Source organism: Ziziphus jujuba, chromosome 1 (genome assembly GCF_031755915.1).
Source record: "Ziziphus jujuba cultivar Dongzao chromosome 1, ASM3175591v1".
Taxonomy (NCBI): Eukaryota; Viridiplantae; Streptophyta; class Magnoliopsida; order Rosales; family Rhamnaceae; genus Ziziphus; species Ziziphus jujuba.
In genome coordinates this window covers 36986285-37006603 of record NC_083379.1, presented here as the reverse complement: position 1 = coordinate 37006603, position 20319 = coordinate 36986285, and the positions used below count along the sequence as shown (strand labels likewise).

The window sequence follows — 20319 nt, the reverse complement described above, 5'->3', positions numbered from 1 at the left end:
AGGAGAGGATGCAAGTGTGTAAGAGACCAAAATCGGTTAAAATCCAATTTTTTACTTGTTGCTAATAGAATTAGCCTAGTGGACTGACGTGCATATATTAGTAAACACTTATTTTTAAATTGGAAATAGACCAAAACCTTATAAGAATAGTTCGTGTCCCATTACCCCCCAGAAAAAAAAAAAAAAATCCTTTCCACCTAGTTTGTATTTATGTGATCCACAATTTAATAATTTTACTATTTATCACTATTGGTGATAATTACCAACAAAACGGCTGCTTATGTGATAATTATTAATGGAGAGCATTTAATCTCTTTGGATTTTTAATATTAAAAATATAATATATGAAAATGAATCCTAGAATGATATCTCCAATTAACTTGGAACTTAGCATGTAGATTCCACTTGAAATGGAGCATTAGTAATGATAAATAATATTTTTGGTAAGTTATTTTTTACTTTTAAATTTTTTATTATTTTTTTATATTGATATCAAGTTAAGTTTTGAGGGAATTGTTATAAATAAATGACTTTAAATCAATATAGAAGATGGAAAGATGAGAGACAGAGAAAAAAAAAAAATCTAGAGCTATAGGATTATTCCATATGTTATTATATGTACATTAACATCTTCTTATGATGTTTCCTAAGTCGTGGGTTTAAAATCTAATGAGGAAATCCCTTTTCCCAATTTATTTTTTTTTAAAAAAAATCTCTTTTTCTTAATAAAGATCCATCATAATTGTAACATCTTCTTCCAAAGTAAATCGAAATTTTCTTTACCTTAAACATGATTGATCGGGCTTGACTGCCAGTGATTAATAAGGGGTAAATTTTAATTTTTTGTTCTGGATAAAATTTTGCATTGACTGAAAAACTGTTGTGAAATACGTGTCATTCCAAATTCGTAGGCAAATAGCACGTCAAAAAAAGAATTACTGTCAGGATCCGTCCAGAATTCCTTCCCCAGAACCCTAGACAAGCCCTGATCCCAGGGAAACCCTACCGAACCCTCCAATGGAAAATCCGGCAGAGCCTCCCCTAAGGGATTTACTTACCACAAATTACCTGCACTGAAAACACACTTCTATACTCATCCCCTTATTCCTCCCGCAATACTACAAATTGGTTCCACCAATTTCAGCACTTCTCAAAACAACAACAGTCCAGGCATAATTAAACATCAATATCCCAATAGTATACAGAGCTTTAAGAAGTGCTAAACAACAGAAATACAACAAGGCTGAAAGAAATAATACACTGAAATGAAAGAGTACAGAAGTATTTCTCGAAACACAACAGCAGCGGAAAACTTGGTTCGCTCCGGAAGAACGCCTACCACCACTTGCACCTAAGGGAACGAAATTTAAGAATGTGAGATGCTAATCATCTCAGTGAGTGACCCTAACTACTAAACACCTTTAGTGATAATAAAATAATATTAATAACAATTAAGGGAATTGAATAAATACCAACAATTAATAAATAAATAATAACAACTGTTGGAAAATAATAATTTCCCTCAAAACTCTCACCAATCGCTCCGTTTGAAATGTTCCCTTTTTAAAACCTTTTCGTAAAACCCAGTGTGCATACCTCCCGAAAACCAAGGGATTAAATAATTTAACAAACAACAATTAAATAAATAAATACCCCAAATATAATTAAATTGTAACAAATTATAGTAAATAATTTTTGAACACCTTTGGGGTTTAAAACATTATTTGCAATTTACACCGACGCACCACACCATATACCGGTGATGCCTTCCGATATCCAGCGTCCCGAGCACCGACTGGCGGGGGGTTAAAGAGAGAAACCTACAACCAGTACTTCGGCGTCCCGACAGTACCGCTGCTGAAACCATCACCCGGCCAAGGAGGGGGGCGGCTGTGCGCAAACAAACTTGCCTGCCCACGGTCCAATGGCAACTCATGGGTTAAGTAATAACCACGCGCTAAACCACATAATAACCGCGCGCTACCATGTGTCCATACACCATACACCAGAACACCAATACTGTATTAGTGCGTCTAAAAATAAACATTATTAACCAATCGTACTGTTTTTCCAAAATCACCGTGGAAAATACATTAATTCTCACACTTACCATCCCACTAATTTTTATTTAACAAACCGGTATGAAACACTGATAACCAACAAACCACAATTTTCTTGAAATACGAGATGCAACCATAAAAATACCGTGGGCATAATTTATAAATTTTAAACAAATATTTTCGTAAAATATTTAACCCAATTATGCCCGGAAAATCAAATTTAAAAACCACGTACAAATACTACCAAAATACACCTTGCTCATGCATAATAAATTAAACCACAATATAATTCATAATTAAATCACACCACATGAGCATAATTTAAATACCAATTTAAATACCAAATAAACATAATTAATTGCCCAAAATAAGTTTTGAAGGTGGGTCAGTCACCTGGAGCACGCAAATCAACTAAAATCCTCCTCGGGATCAACTCCACTACTCGCGCGTGCACCTAAACAACCACAGTGCACCAACCAAAAAATATTAATATTTTATTCGAGTAATTCCCAAATGGGTACCCGGGGAGCGAACACCAAACGATATCTAAAGATTACGAGTTATATACCGAATCGAAGCTCGAGTGATGAGGATCACTGATTCGGTCTCACTTTCCGGTGAACGGACCCGACGGGGTCGGAATCTCGCCGGAAAGCTTTTCAGGTTTTGGCTTTGCAATTCTCCCAAACTGATGCCGGATTCAGGTTCAGGAGGTCGAACACAGTGAACTAGAGCCGGCCGGAAAACTGGGTCACCGGCAACCGTCGCCGGCGGCGGCGCGTGTGGTGGCCGTTGGCCGTGAAATTTGGAGGTTTTGCTGGAAATGAGAAGGGGAAACTTTCTGGCCGGCGCGTGTACTGTAGATAAGCCGGAACAGTTGAAAAATTCCGGCGGCCGGCGGACTCTCTCTCTCTTTCTCTCTCCTCTCTCTCTTTCTCTCTCTTCCCCAAGAATTTTATCAAATAAAAACCCCTGTGTGACACTGTTCATGCCACGTGGACCAATCAGAAGCTGACATGTGGCATTTCACTGTTCACCAACTCAAAAACATTAAAATATTACGGTATCCGGTAAACTTCAAACGTCCATAACTTTTTAACCGGATGTCCGTTTTAAGCGTGCCGCTAGTCTGTGAACTCGTATCGACGAGCACTTCACAACCATGTACGAGTCAAAGCTCATTTCCCCATAAATAAAAAGTCAACTCCGACACCCCTTGGACAGTTTAGACCGCAACTTGTTTTGCCCATAACTTTCAAACCGTAGCTCCGTTTTCAACGTGCTACCAATCTACGAACGCGTGGCATTGTGCACTTCGCCACGGTACCCTGGTCAACTCGAAATTCCAATCGGATCAAAAAATAAACTTTTGACCTCTTGGATCAACGGTCAACAATCAACCTCGATCAACATGCACGGATTCCGGTGCGATTTGGGATGGGGTGTTACAATTACTATTTAAAAATTATAGATCCGTAAAATTACATTTATATTTTCCAATATTAATTTTTATTGGATAGCAAAATATACTAAAGAAGTCTTAAAGTTATGCCATGTGTTACCATTTAGAAGTTACCATATATATTATTAAAAAGAGCCATGTGTCACTATGAAAAACTGCCACTTATCATATTAATTAAATATTGTATTATTACATTATCATATTATTATCTGATTTTTTAATATTATTTATTTTTCATTTTTCCATTTCTTTTTTCTTTTCCCCACCTGGGGAAAACACCCAGGGGGCGTTTGGTACGCAGGATAGGTCCGGATCGGACGGGATCGGACAGGATAGGTTCGGATCGGACAGGATCAGACAGGATCGAATAGTGCAGTACTGTGTTTGGTATAGTTCTGGACTGAATGTTGGATTAGTTGTCCCATGTTTGGTACAGGATCGGACTGGATTGGATTATTTTATAATTATAGTATTTATTTTGTTATATATGAAAAGATTTAAAATTATATTTATATTTACAAAAAAATTAAATATTATATTTAATTAAAGTTTTATTATTACTTATATTTAATATGTTTTGTATAGATATTTATATGTTCAATTAATTAATAATAAAAATAATTTAATGATATTTATAATACATCTGTAATTTTTTTTTTAACACCCATAAACTACTTAAAATATTGTTTTCAAAACCAATTAAAATAAAATTACTAATCATGAATAACAATTAAATACAAATAAAAAAAATTGACATAATATTTAATTAAGAACTTGTTAATAGCATAAAATAACAACTAACCAAATCAATAAAGTGCATGTTAATATTCTAAAACATAACACATAATAATAAAATTATCCGTACATGCATAATTAGAAACTAACATTCAATACGTTACAATATATGTCCATAAGTTTCAATTCCAAATGTTCATAGTTGTCATCCTCTCATACATATCCATAAATATATAATCCATAACAATACTAATTTAGTTATCCAAAAATCCACGAGCAAATTCAATCTTCTGCGCATCGGTTTTAATAATCTTGAAAACCTCAACGTTCGATGGATCCGATCTCATTGCCTTCGAGATTTTGAGATTGTCAGTAATAGGGAATCCTAACCTGTCAAGCTCCATAGCTAAGTATTGTGGATAGTTGATATCAGACTTCTCCAACTTGTCTAACTGTGTAGCCAATTTATCAATAAACTTATCTGCTACATTGTTTAACCCGCTAACGATGTCAACATCCTTCGATTGAGCTTTCCTCTTACCTCTTAATTGGGATTGTGTAGGCAGTTGACTATGTGTTTGATTCATAGACATTGGAGAACCCACATCATCAAATTGGTCATTGTCAGGCTCCATATTTATATCATTAACTAAATCAATTGGAGTTTGTGCTCCATGTCCTGTTGCCCGATCTTTCCCAAAAATATTAGCAAGCCTCTCATATATCGGAAAAGGTTTATCTCTCCAACTTTTTGCACTTGGATTACTCTAAAATAAAAAAAGCCATAATTTAGTAAAAACATTATATATTTAAGATAAGAAACACAAAATTCAATAAAGGTATTTTTCTTAACAAAGTCAAAACCTGCACATATGCTTTCCAAGCATCGTCACTGTCAATCTCCACACATTTAAGAGTGTCATTCCATCCAAATCCACTTTTGTTCAGCATGTCGTATATGATGCCGTATTGCTTCTTCCACTTTTTTAGCTTTGATTCAATATGTGGAGTTGCTCGCAATCCCGAGTTAGGACACATTTCAGCCAGTTTCCGCTCAATCATATTAAGTGTACCAGGTTTAAATGCTCCCGTGTCACAACGTTGCCCACTAGCTACAGCTTCATCTAAAAGAACCAGCAAAGCTTCTTCCTCACCTCTACTCCATGTACGCCTAGATTCACCCCACCTATTATCATTGCTGCTACCTCCAGCTTCCATTGCTATTCAAGTAAACATTTCATAATTCCAACATTATCAAAACAAGATGCAAACAAAATAACAATAAATCTCAAATGTTGCACTTAATATAATATAAGTTTGCCTTCATACATATTCTTCAAAAAATTTAACAAATAATATTAAATAAGCAGTTAGAGCATAATTTTTTACATAACCATCAACTAGTAATCATGATGACCTCTCCACTCACCAAACATTTGATTAGCTAACTCATCTCTCCAATTCGTCCATCGATCTGAGGAAGCAATTGATCCTATAATGTCCTCCTCTTCATTAATGTCTACATTTTCCATCCTATCATATTCAACTTCTCCAGGATCGAGTGTCATTTCTCTTCTAATCAGATTATGTATCAGACAACATGCAGTAATGGTTTTGATTTGTGTTGTAATTGGGTAGAAAGATGGACTTCTTAAAATTGCCCATCGCATTTTAAGAACCCCAAAGCATCTTTCTATGATATTCCTAGCTGATGCATGCTTCATGTTGAAATACTCTTGATGATTTATGGGTGCACAACCATCTCTCCATTCGGAAAGGTGATATCTTGTTCCCCTATATGGTGCAAGAAATCCTTCACCATTTGTGTAACCAGCATCCACTAAGTAATAACAACCTAACACAGAAAAATATCTCCTATTAGTTTATGTAATGTTAATCCACTCGATGAAATATTTAAGGATTGGTCTTACCGGTTGGTACTTTTAGTCCATTTGGCCTACTTATTGCATCTCGAAGTACTCTGGAATCTGAAGCGGAGCCTTCCCAACCCGGTAATACAAATATAAATTCCATATTCGGGTTACATACACCTAAGACATTTGTTGCTATCTCACCCTTTCTTGTTCGATATCTTGGCTTATCGATTTCAGGTACTTTCACCTTAATATAAGTTCCATCTAATGCTCCCAAACAATTCTACGACACAAACAATTTTACTAACGTCAGATAATGCTACAAGTCATCTAACTATAAAATTAATAACCAAACTAGTCCACATACGTACCTTAAACATTTTCCATCTATCATCCGAGCAATTATCCGACACAGGTTCAGGATGCCTCAACAAAATGGAATGTAAGCGCAACACCCCATTCAATACTGAATTGAAATATCTACTAATTGTCTCCCCTGATCTATAGAATCGACTGATAATTGTACGATTTTTTGTATGATGAGCAATTATGTGCAAAAATATGCACACTTGCTCTTCCAATGTAACGGTACCATCTCTTTTCACATATCCATCCTGGCGTAATAACCGACATAAAATAACAAATGTTCTCCTATCCATCCTCAATTGACTAATACAAGTGACATCATTGTCCAACAAACTATCTATAAAAGATGTACGCAATTCGGTATTCCTAGTTATTCTATTCCTAACACCTCTTTCATTTCTCCTTTGCCACGCTACATACATGTACATAAAGAAGATAAACATAAAGCCCCAACAAAAAGATTGGATCACAACTAATTTTCTTCCATCCATCTCTACAAAAAGAAAAAAAAAACAAATAAAAAAATTATAATGCATACAATAAATTGAGCTGCTATTGCCAATACAATTGAATATATACAGCAAACAAAAATCTTCCATAAATAATATATTTATATATTAGCATTCACAATAAACATTATATATATTTGGAAGGTCAAAATAAAAGATGGATTTAAGTTTTTAAACAAACTATATGATGTTTGAAGATAGCAAAGTCTCAACTTCATGATATTATCAATTGATCTAGTTCAAGTGCACTTTTATCTAAGCGAAAGCAAAAACACTATCTGCTCTTCTTTTTGGCTTTAACTCTCATATTTCCTACTTCTTAAGAGTGATTTTAATTGGGTACAATTTGATAACAACTTCTATTTTCTTAATATGGACTAATAGATTTCTAGCATCCCTCCATGGCTTGAATCTCCATTGAGAAAATCATATAAAGAAGGGAGTTAAATGCCACCAGGATTTACAAAATATAGTAGACTTTATTGGGTTTAAGATTTAAGGTTTTATAGATTTTTATTATACTATTAGGTGGAATATATAAAAAACCTATTACATATTGCATATATTTATAAAAAAATAAAATAAAATAAAATAAATTGGAATCAAATTTTGTTCACGTTAATTTGGCACTACATTTTGTCCAAAATACTAGTCACCCATCACCCATGGTATTTTTCTTCCTTTGTTTTCAAATGTAAAATGCTAATGCGGCAAACTTGTCTAAGCATATGCCAACTAATTCCTACGAAACAAATATGCCAATTAATTCTTTCTCGGATTTGGGAAAATGATGATCAAAATCCATGCCTTTCCATTTAATTTATAGCCAACCACAAAACTTATTTCAATATTCCAAGTGGAGCCTTTTTCCAATATTACAAGCAAACAAAGTTACTACTTTTAGTATATTATTATTTTTAAAATAAGGGCCAAAAATTCCCTGTGCAATCAAAATTCAGAAACTGATTTAGAGGACATGATAGCATTGGAAACACCAATTTCTTAAAGCCAAAAAAAAAAAAAACAATTACATTCCGGCAAAATCAAACTATTTTAATCAAATACTTCAGGTCACTATGTAAAGCAGAAATAGAAGAAGTTGTCCACATATTACCGGTCATTTTTTTTTATAGATAAATATGTTGGCTTCATTTTCACCTAATTATGAATTTGAATTTATATACATAAAATAATTGGGCTGGACCAAGAACTCTGAAAGCAACCCATAGCCTCTACCATCAAATGCAGACATTTCTTCAATTTGATATGGGCCATCATTTTTGTAAGGCACACACATACATACATATGATGTTTACAATTCCCACTTTAGGCACATCATCTATCTATAACAATTATTTCTCAGAATTCTCTCCAAACAATTTTTTGTATCAAACTTAACCAAACAACTTTAAGTAAAACAAGACCCAATTAGAGAGAAAACTTGAATATAAATTCCTAGATCCAACTGCCTAGCTTTTATTGCCAGAAATTCTACACAATCTAATAATTGTCTAAACATCTAAGAAAAACACCAGCCATTGAACCTAAACGCATATATGCTTTTCAAACTTGGAGCATTAAAAAAAAAAAAAATGCAAACATGATTGATACTTTGTTCATGTCAAACCAGGACAGTTGATTTTGATGAGCTGAAAAAACAAAAAAAGAAAAAACAAATAAATCTCATCTAAAATTGTCAACACGCCAACCTCTGAGTGATGTTTCTGCTATACTGCTGCTTAAAATTGTCAACACGCCAACCTCTGCGTGATGTTTCTGCTATACTGCTGCTTAAAATTGTCAACACGCCAACCTCTGCGTAATCCTTTGAGCTATACTGCTGCTTCCTTTTAATCAAAATGGGAGTATAATTTAATTCTGAAAAGTACAGTGCACATGCAAGCTTTAAATAACCTGTAGAGAAATAATAATATATAAAATTACACAATTATATAGTTATCGTCATGTCCCCTCATATAGCTTGATTATAGCTGCCACATGCTCTTAGCTTTTTTACAGTCTTTTGTCCTTTTCTTTATTATTAAAATTCATAATTCATGATATATACATGCTCTCAGCTGCCACCTCTTTCATTGTCCAACACCCCATAAGAGACAACCTTTATTCCTTCTACCTCATTTTCCCAGTGATCATTAGCACTTATCTTTTTCCTTTGCAGATTCAAAATTTTTGCACCAGATTTTTTTTTTTTAAGTTTTCAAAAACTGGTATTTCTGTCATTAAACGTAAGTTTCACATTGGGGATAAGATGACAGTGATAGTATGATGGTGGGTATTCTAAAGCATAGATGTGCAATTAGTATTGTTACTTTTATACTGCTAAATGACATTATGACTGTTAAAGGTCACTTGCACGCTCTGTATGGCAAAATCCAGAAATGGGATTTTGATGCACAAAAGAACAGGATATGCATTATGCAAATTGGCAGTAAAGACTAGTTTGCGCGCTTTGTGTGGCAATATGCATTATGGTGTTTTTATGCAGAAAATGAACAGGTTATACATTATGCAAAATGACAACGGAAATAAGTTTCCACGCTTTGAATAGCAAAGTGATGTGCCCCCCACCCTCTCTCTCTCTCTCTCTCTAAGAATTCTACTTCTGCACTGCCTTTGTTATTCCGAAGTTTCAAAGACTGCTAGTAAGAGGCATATCAACAAGATATGATTGAAGCAGAGTTGATTAAAAGATAATTGTAACATGCACAAATCCAAAAATTTTGAAGCCTCACACGTGCACCAAAAGTAGATTACAATTATTCACTTAATTTTTTATTTCTGGTTTATAGAAACCATCCTTGAACCAATTGGATGCCTCTGTATTGCAGTTATAGCAAATTGAGAATGCAAATCGGTAACATGAAATTAAGCTGTACAATTTACTTTGCACTAGACTCAGCACATCAGATAGGGAGCAATAAAGTTTCTTTTTAAGAAACTAGCTAGTGTTTCGAACTAAGCAACTAACATATTTACCAGGTGATGATGGCAGATCGATGAAACAGAGGAAGGATGCAGCAGAAGATAAACTCACCGGCCAGAAATGCTTCGAAGGGTAGTTTGCCTCCAAAATCAAGCTTCTTCCTCCTTAATATCAAATCAAGCCCTAACATAAATAGATCGAAGCTTATTTCGCAGATCAACAAATGACATTTCCCAAAAATATTTCATAATTTTTTAGCTAAAAATTAAGGTAAAAAACAAAGAAAAATAACAAGATGATGATGATGGAAGATTGCCGAAACAGAAGAAGAAGACATGCTCACCGGCCAGATGCTTCGAAGGGGATGGTGATGCGAGATCGACGATGCTTTGAAGGGGATGGTGATGCGAGATCGACGATGCTTCGAAGGGGGCGGCCAGAGATGCTTCGAAGAGAGCTCGGTGGGACAAAAGTGACCCAGTCTCCAGATGGGTCAGATTTATCCCCCTCATTTGGGATAAATTGATCTACTGGACAAACCTGTCCCCCTCCCATTTTCACTTGCCAAACACCGGACTGGGACTGGGTCCTGTCCTGACCTGCCCAGTCCGGCGTAACAAACACGCCCCCACGGGCCCTCTTTTATTTTTTTTCTTCTTCTTCCTCCATCTTCCTCTCCTGCGTCCTCTCTCTCTTTCTCCCTCTCGGCTCATTGGAACTTTTCCCCTCTGGCTGCCCTGCTGCCGACACGCGCCATATGGATAGAGAGCTGGTGGGAAGTCCGACCAGTCGCCTGCAGGACACTGCTGATCGTTGGCGGACGTGCTCAAATCGGGCCTCCGTCACCGGCGACGGCAAGATCGATTTCCCGACGATTCGGCCACCACCCAGTCAAATTGATGCTCCTTTCCACCATTTTTGGACCTCCTGAGCTCAATTTTGAAGTCCATTCAGCTTAATTCGCTACCGTTTAGGAGTTTCTTACCATTTTGAGAATCAGATTGATGAAATCTTATAAAAAATGCACCACTGCTACTCTAATGGCGTTGTTGATACAGAGCACGATGACCTTTATACCATTGCTTTTTGGTTTTGCTTGCTTAGGCAACATGGTTATTATATATCATGGGGTAGTAATTCTCTCTGTCTCAGTGTGTCTATGTCCAAATATATTGCTTGGAGCATACAGATTCATGACTCTAGCTTTTTTGATTCACATTGTGACAGATGTATTTAACAAGTTTAAGGACGGAGAAGGAAACTTTAAGGCATCCTTAGCCATTGATGTGTCAGGCTTGCTAAGTTTGTATGAGGCTGCACACCTTCGTATACACGGGGAAGAAATTCTTGATGAAGCCATAGCTTTCACTACCACTCATCTTGAGTCAATGGTGAGCAGTATAAGCCCACACCTCTTGGAAAAGGTCACATTTTCCCTGAACCGACCCATCCGTAAAAACTTACCAAGGTTAGAGACAAGGCACTACGTTTCTCTCTATCCCAAAGAAGATTTCCACAATGCAACTTTGTTGAAGTTGGCAGCGTTAGATTTTAATGTTTTACAAGCGTTGCATCAACAGGAGGTGAGCAACATTACAAGGTAAGCATGAAACTTTCTAAATCATATATATTTAGCATGTCGTATTCTGTTTCCAATCAAAGTGAATCCTAATTTATAATATATGGGTTAGGTGGTGGAAAAATTTGGACTTTCCAAGAAAGCTGCCTTATGCAAGAGACAGAGTGGTAGAATTGTACTTTTGGATATTAGGAGAGTACTTTGAACCCCAATATTCCCATGCAAGAGAGTTGGCTACCAAAATTATGACTATGGTATCCGCAATAGATGATACCTATGATGCTCATGGAACATATGAAGAACTCAAGCTCTTTACGCAAGAAATCAAAAGGTTACATTAATTCAAGATTTTAGCTCAAATCTTGGTTAGAAATTCTTTGATGTAATACTTCTTCTCTATTAAATTTTATGCTCAATCCTATTTGATTTTTCTTCCTTTCTTTCCAACAAAGAAAATTATCTCCTTAAAGATAATTTTGTGATTGTTTGTTAATTGGTTCACAGATGGGATATTAGTGCCATTGATGTCCTTCCAGATTATATGAAGTTTCTATATCAAGCAATTTTATATATTTACAGTGATATTGAGGAACACACTACAAAGGAAGGAAGATCATATTGTGTACATTATGCAAAAGAGGCAGTGAGTCATTTCTTCTTCACCCCTGAACATTCTACATTCAACTCTTCAATAATTGATTAATATTTTTGTCGTTAATCGTTTATATATGCTTGATCTTTCAAAAAAAAAAAAAAATGAAAAAAGAAAACATGAAATGTTACATAAGGGAGAGTAAATTAAAAGTTTTTACATTTATATTTTTTTGTTGTTTTTCTCTGATAAATTGTTAGGTCTGGCATAATAATGTAAACTAACTTCGATTTTAATGAGTTTAGATGGAAGAGCTAGTCCAAGCCTATTTCACTGAAGCCAGTTGGTTGCATGATGCGTACACCCCAACATTTGAGGAATACATGTCAGTAGCGGCAGTGAGTGCTACTTATTTTGTTATCATAACCTTTTCATTTTTTGGGATGGGTAAGATTGCTACTAAAGAGGTGTTCGATTGGGTCTGCAATAAACCAAATATCATCAAAGCTTCATCAGTTATTGGTAGACTAATGAATGACATGGTGTCCCATAATGTAAGCTAAATTAATAATTTGAAAAATGCATTTCCAAATTCCTAATGTTTCATGCTTGATTTGTTTCTTATATATAAATATGACATTTTAGTTTGAGTAAAAGAGAGGACACGTTGCTTCTGCTGTAGAATGTTGCATGAAACAACATGGTATTGAGGAAGAAGAGGCAAATAAAATGTTGGCTGTAGAAGTTGAAAATGCTTGGAAAGATATAAATCAGGAGTTGCTGAAGAAGCCAAATACCAGAGGCAGTGTAGCATTTGGTCTTCTGGAGCGGATTTTGAATCTGACAAGGGTGACAGATGTTGTGTACAAAGATGATGATTGTTATACAAATCCTCATAAGCTCAAACACCAAATTGAGTTATTGCTTAAACATCCCATAGCAATTCATTGAATAGGCTTTTTTTTTTATAATATTACTAGTCTCGTGAGTAGTTAATCAGTCTTCCATTAATGTTTTGATTTGTTCCATGTTAATTTTATCAGTTGTAATCATCAGTAGCAAAAATGTGTTAAATTCTAAGCATTCAGTTAAAAAACCTAAAACAGAAATTCAGTTGCCGTGGAATGAAATTGTAGTACCCAAATCGATTGGGTTAATTACAAGCAATTCGGCTTCACACAAACCCAACAGTTCTGTTTGGAAATTGGATTAGATTCTTCACACAGCAATTCAACATGGATTTTCTCAAGTCCAATGGACCTAAACATTGTATCGGGCTTTTAGGTTTTGTTTGGGTTATTAGCTTTCAAAAAATTGTTTTTGAAAGTGTTTGGATAAACTTTTAAAGTGCTTTCTCTAAAAAAGTTTCTAACTAAAGTTAGAATCGTGTAATTTTTAAGGAAACACTTTTAGAAAAGCAAAAATAAAATTAGAAGTTGTATCAACCAAGGCCTTAGTATAGATGATCTACTTATAGTCTTCCCTTTGCCCACCACAAATCAAGCAAACCCCTATAGCCAATAGTTTCCTAAAATGGATGTTCATCTTCATAAGTATTGTATCCATAATTATTCATTTGTGTTTCCCCCCGATTATAAACCGTAATTCTAGAGTGACTAAATATATTAACCAACTTTTTGTATCAAATAACTTTGCATTATTTTATTAGTTTTACCTTCCATGATTTTAGGGCATTATAAGTTTGTCAACCATTAAACTGTCACATATTTGATAACCAAAATTTGGTAAACAATGTGATACAAGTTTTAATTTAATTTGGTTGGGAAGTAAAATTAATTAACAATGAATTACACCGCCCCCTCCTCTCCCTGTGTTTTATTTTTATTTTCCTTAAGGTACAATTATTACTTTCAATTTCAAAAGCAGCAATTTAAAATTAACCCTCATGAAGATTCTCAATTATATATTTTTTAAAGACTAAAATTATAATGGTTAATTTGATAAATATTCAAGTTAGACAGATAAGAACATCTCCAATAGGGATGTGCACTATGAAAATTAATATACCATATAAGAAATCCTATAAACATTGTTTTAAAAAATTGCTCTTCAGTAGTAATGTTTATATTAGATGTCAAGATTATATAATTTTGTCATTGTCAAAGTGAAAATATATCTATTTTCAAAGTGAAAATATATCTATTTCCAAAAACTCTATTAAACATTACGAGTCTTACTTAAAGTAAAATTCTCTTTGGAATGTCAATTTTTTCTAGATCAACAAAATATATATCTATATTCATGCATATTTTATAGAGAGAGAAAGAGACAGAATAGGAGGTGTAATAATCAATGAGAAAAGAAAAGATGATAAGGGTGAAAGAGAAAGGACGAAGTTGAACTTGAAGTTTGAATGAGTGTAGAAAGAATTTTGATATTTGTCATCCATTACGCGAAAATTGATATCTAGCGACACTACGAAACAAACATGTCTTAAAAAACAAAACCGCGACTCTGAGATTAACACGTCAGTAAAATTCAATAAATATACGACGCATCTAAAAACTGTCGACCTTAAAAGGTCGCTAAAAACAAAAACACGCTACACATCCGTTAAGGGTCGCTGAATGTGGGGCTGATCAGAGTCGCCATTAATACTGCATGTATATTTTATCTGAATTGTATTGTATGTTTAAATGCTACTCATGAAAAATGAATACCAACCACTAATCTATATTTACATAATAATAAAATTTAATTATATAAGGTTATTGTTCAATTATATAATTTTTCTTGTATAGTTTATTCTTGCAAATCTCTTAAATAGTATTCTTTTATTTCAACTACAAATAACCAGTAAAAATATTAGAGCAACATAACTGAGCTGGTTTTTTTTTTTTTTTTTTTTTTTTTTTAATAGAGATAACAGGCAACGAACTATTTAGGTTGTGCGTCGCCTATTATCTTCCCTTTGCTTTTTAATTTTTTTTTTAGTTCTTTTAAACAATATAATTTTATTTCAATAATAAATAACCAGTAAAAATATTAGAGTAATAAAACTGAGATTTTTTTTTTAATATATAGTTAACAGGCGATGCACTATTTAGATTGTGCGTCGCCTATTCGCTCCTACCTTTTTTATTTTTATTTTTTAGTTTTTTTCATCAATCTAATTTTATTTCAACAAAAAATAAGCAGTAAAAATATTAGAATAACATAACCAAGCTGTTTATTTATTTATTTTTTATTATATATATTACAGGCGACGCACTAATTAGATTGTACGTTGCCTGTTCTCTTCCCTTTACTTTCTAATTTTTTTTATTTTTTTAAACAATCTAATTTTATTTCAACAACAAATAACCAGTAAAAATCTTAGACCGACAAAAATGAGCTTTTTGTTTTTAATATATAATTAACAGGTGACGCATTATATAGATTGTGCGTCGCCTGTTCTCTCCTCTTTTTGTTTTTTTTAGTTCTTTTAATTAATCTAATTTTAATTCAACAACAAATAACCCATAAAAATATTAGAACAACGTAATTGAGCTGATTTTTTTTTTTTGGTTATATATGTAACTAACAGGCGACGCACCAATAAGATTGTGTGTCGCCTGTTCTCTCTTCACTTTTTTTTTTTTAGATATTTTAATTAATCTAATTTTATTTCAATAATAAATAACTAATAAAAATATTAGTGTGCTAAAATTGAGCTGTTTTATTTATTTATTTATTTTTATATATAGTTAACAGGCAACACACTATTTAGATTGTGCGTCACCTGTTATCTCCTTACCTTTTTTTTTTTAGCTCTTTTAATCAATGTAATTTTATTTCAATAATAAATAACCAGTAAAAATATTAAAGCGCCAAAACTGAGCTTTTTTTTATTTTTATTTTTATTTTTATATATAGTTAACAGGCGATGCACTATTTAGATTGTGCGTCGCCTATTCTCTCCTCACTTTTTTTTTAGTTCTTTTAATAAATCTAATTTTATTTCAACAATAAATAACCAATAAAAATATTAGAGCGCCAAAACTGAGTTTTTTTTATATTTTATATAGTTTTTAGATTGTGCGTCGTCTGTTCTTTTTTTTTTTTAAGTTTTTTTTTTAAAAAAAAAATAAAATCAGATAGGACCATGCCAAGAATAAGAATTGAACCAAAGACCTCATAGACTCTCAAAGAATCACCACACCACCAGACTAAAGAAATTGGATGTAATAATATAACAAGAACTAGGTAATATAGTTTTAGGCGATGCATTCTATTAAGAAAGAGTCGCCAAATAGATGAAAAGGTGACACTTTTTTTTTTTGGACAAAAATTGAACCCAGGACCTCTTACACTCTTAAGAAATCACCACACCACCAAGCCAAATGACTTGAATGTAATAATACAACAAGAACTAGCTAATATAGTGCTAGGCGATGCATTATTTTAAGAAAGAGTCGCCAAATAGATGAAAAGCCGACGCATTTGAATGTGTCGCCTTTTCGTTTTTTTTTTTTACTCAAATTTTTTATTTAAACATTTAGAAACCCATAAAAAAAAATAAAATCAAAATAGGGCCATACGCCTTTTCGTTTTTTTTTTTCTGCTCAATTTTTTTATTTAAACATTTAGAAACCCATAAAAAAAATAAAATCAAAATAGGGCCATACCAAAAATTGAACCCAGGACCTCCTATACTCTCAAGGAATCACCACACCATCAGGCCAAATGATTTGGATGTAATAATACAACAAGAACTAACTAATATAGTTTTAGGCGATGCAGTCTTTTAAGACAGAATCACCACACCCAACCAATTTTTAACTTTTTTTCAATTTGAAAGTTGTTTTTAGTAATATTTTTAATTTTGCAAATATGCTTTTTTTTTTTAAAAAATTTATAGATGAGCAATCAACAAAACCATTTAAAGATTAAAAAGAAAAAAACATGGAATAGGCAACGCATTTTAATGGAATTGTGTCGCCTATTCCTTCAAATTTTTTTCTATTAAAAAAAAAAATTTAATAGACTTTCAATTTTTAAAAACAAATAAACTATCATTGACCACAAACACATGAAAGTTAAGCTCATTTAACATGCTTATGTAGATAAATTGGTTAATAAATGCTTGTTGAATTAGAATTCTATATTCGGTACCCTATCTCAAATTAGGTCTTGAGATATTTTATATCTCATCTATACACATATATGTGAATAACTGAGAAGAGCATTGACAAAACTATTTTCTATTTTTAGATCAATGGAATTTATATTCATTGGATTGCTACATGAATATATTTGTAGATGAACAATTAAAAATTATTTAAAGATTATAAAGAAAATATAAAAAATGAAACAGGCGACGCTTTTCGACCATAATGTGTCGTTTGATCCCATAATTCAAGAACAGGCGACCCTGCTTGAAAAGAATGCATCACCTGTTCTCTCAATTAAAAAAAACAAAAATTTTGAAAGACACGCAAATTTTATAAAGAATAAAGGTGTACTTGAAAACAGAAAAATAAACACCAATCTTTGATATTTTGCTTTGCATTTTCAAGAAATATTTTCAGTTTTTATTTGTAGATGAAAAATAAAAAATTAATCAACGAAAAAGAAAATGCAATTGGGAGAAGAGGGCGCATTTTTGCTATTTTTTGAAAATTTTTGGCGCGTTTTAAAATTTTTACGCGCTCCTTTGAATCTCTTTTCTTTTTTAAAACCACATCAAGTACACTACCTAATATATATTAGATTTGGAAGCAATCTAAGAGAGACTTGAAGAGTGAGATATTTCGGGTTTCATTTTTCATTTGCCTACGTTGTCGTCGACCAAGAAGCTGGATTTCTCTATGTTGCCCTCATGATTTTCTGGGTTTCTTCTTTCTTTGTCTCCATCGTTTAGGTGAGTTTCTTTTTTCTTTGTGGTTGGCGGAGACATGAGGTGGGTTGTTTTTATTTTTATTTTTTATTTTTTTTTTCATTTTAACCGGAGGTTAGGTTCGTTGGGTTTTATTAATCTTGCTTTTATAGAAATTTTGTTTGTGATATTGTTTGACATTGTTTTGCTAAGTTCAACAAGTATTTTATGTTGAAGATCAACTTGATTCAAGATGGTCTATTGTTTTAACTTCACTACAACATCGTACTTTTGTTGAAGAAGATGTTCTTGGAGATACTACGATGGCTCACAATCCGTTTGTCATATAGTTGACAAGTATCAATGAAAATGATAATGAGGATGAATGTGAGAGTGACTATGTTTGTAATGACTGTGAGGGGAGAAATGTGCCTCGCCAAATCTTAAGAACAATGGTAATATTCTTTAAATTTTCATTTACTAAATTACAAATTTAATAATGATTAATATTTTATTTATTTTGTATAAGTGTTAATAACTTTTTTAATTTTTCCATATGCAGTTTGAGGGTGTAATATCGTCAACAAGAGGACGTTAACTTCCATCTCAATGAGTATGCATTCATGGAAGTTTAATTAATATTAAATTTGTTATAAAAAATACAATAGTTTACAAATTATGTAAAAATATGTCAATGAGATGATATTTAATTTATTTGATAATTAATTTGTTATTATAAAATATTTATTTTAAATTTTTATATTCTAATTATTTTGGATGAAGCTAGTTTTCATTTTTTTTATTTTAATTATTTTTATTTTTTTACTATTTTAATCACTTTTCACAAAATTTAAAAAAAGAAGAAGAAGGCATGGCGCATTAACAAATAATGCATTGCTAAAAATATGACGGAAAATAAATGCGTCGCTAAAAGTGTCGAAGCGTCGCTAAATAGGGAACTCTATTAATGTGTCGCTAAATAGTCAACTCTATTAATGCGTCGCTAAATAGGCGACTCATTAGCGACTAATATATTTAGCGATGCTATTTGAAACAGTCACTAATATATTTTTAGCGACATTGTGGTGACTCGTCGCTAAATAATGCATCGCTATAAGTGGATTGATAGAATGCGTCGCTAAAAGTCAATATGTGTCGCTAAAAACTCAAAAATAGGCAACTATTATATTGCGTCGCTTGTTGTCTTATGGATTTAGCGACAGGACATTAGACGACGCCGTGCGATACATCGTTATTTATTTTGTGCGACGCATTTATTGCGTCATTTATCAATGCAATTCTATAGTGATTATTGGTAATAATCATCAGCTTATGTGTCAAATTTTAATTAGAGACCTTTAGATTATATTATTTTTTATATCAAAATCCTAAATAATCCTTTAATGATAATCATTTAAATTATCATTTGAAATAAATATATTACTTAGTAATTGTTCATCAGTAGTGATAAATAGTATTTTTTGAATAAAAAATACAGTTGGGCAAAGAGAATCTATGATGAGTGAAAGAGGGAGATGGAGCTGAAGAGTTCCCCAGAATTTATTTATGCCTAAAATATATTATAGGAAAGTGAAAATCCATGTTTTAAGTAAACTTTTCCTTTCATACTTCCCTCTTACTTTTTTTTTCCCCCATAAAATTTTAAAATCATTTTTCGTTTTCATACTAAATTCCTAACTCCATACAACTTTAAAGGATCAGAATTCCCACAACTATTCCAATTTTTGGCATTCATGATAGAATATTGGAAGTCTTTGTTTCATGATAGAATATTAGGAGTATTTGTAGTAGTTGATCTGTTTCTACATAAGGATTTAGACTGAGACACTGAACACTCCCACCCTTTCCTCTTTAATTCATTTGTTGTTTATTGGTCACTTCCTTTGGTAAAATGATTGGTTTTTGTCTTCCCCTCCTATACTCGGAGTACTCAGCTCGTCACTACTTTGATTCAAAAGGTAACCAACGTGGTAGTTGGTAGTAATTACAGTTTGCTTAGACATATAAACTAATGATAAAGTTAAGGGGGAAAAAATAAAAACATAAAAATAAAATTAAACTCAACCTCAAATTTAGTTTTTGTTTTTGAATATTTTTTTCTTCAATTTTATATTTGTTTAAGATGTTTAACAAAGTATAATCACCACTAACATACATTTGAAGCAAGCATGCTTGATTCCCTTGTTATCTTAAAAACCAACCACCTTATGGGACAAAATGACCAATAAATGGAAACCAATTCAAACATGTTTGATTCCCTTGTTGTCTTTTTACTATTTGCTTTCAAGAATGCTGGCTAGATAGAAGAGAGAAAACACAAGAAAGATTTAAAGAATTAGAATTCTCACATGTGCGATGA

The 20319-nt window shown here is 32.8% G+C and overlaps 2 protein-coding genes across 10 annotated transcripts; one reads left to right on the top strand and one right to left on the bottom strand.

Moving 5' to 3' along the window:
* Positions 1–4313: 4313 nt before the first annotated feature.
* On the bottom strand, positions 4314–10581 carry LOC112489630 (uncharacterized). Of its 9 annotated transcripts, none has more exons than XM_060813895.1 (8): positions 10294–10581; positions 10004–10133; positions 8716–8920; positions 6503–6990; positions 6189–6414; positions 5687–6112; positions 5122–5477; positions 4314–5024 (listed from the first exon to the last, which is right to left on the bottom strand). In XM_060813895.1, the coding sequence occupies exons 4-8, from the start codon at positions 6986–6988 to the stop codon at positions 4512–4514; spliced, it is 2007 nt and encodes a 668-aa protein (XP_060669878.1). In that variant the 5' UTR covers positions 6989–6990; positions 8716–8920; positions 10004–10133; positions 10294–10581; the 3' UTR covers positions 4314–4511. The 9 variants fall into 9 exon arrangements, with proteins under 9 accessions (XP_060669878.1, XP_060669880.1, XP_060669881.1 ...); XM_060813897.1 differs by having other exon boundaries at positions 8716–8884; XM_060813898.1 differs by having other exon boundaries at positions 8716–8853.
* Positions 10581–13117, top strand: LOC107431218 ((-)-germacrene D synthase-like). Its single transcript, XM_025077698.3, has 5 exons — positions 10581–11550; positions 11642–11860; positions 12034–12172; positions 12427–12675; positions 12767–13117. Exons 1-5 carry the CDS (start codon positions 10955–10957, stop codon positions 12773–12775), a joined length of 1212 nt encoding a protein of 403 aa, XP_024933466.3. The 5' UTR covers positions 10581–10954; the 3' UTR covers positions 12776–13117.
* Positions 13118–20319: the final 7202 nt, after the last annotated feature.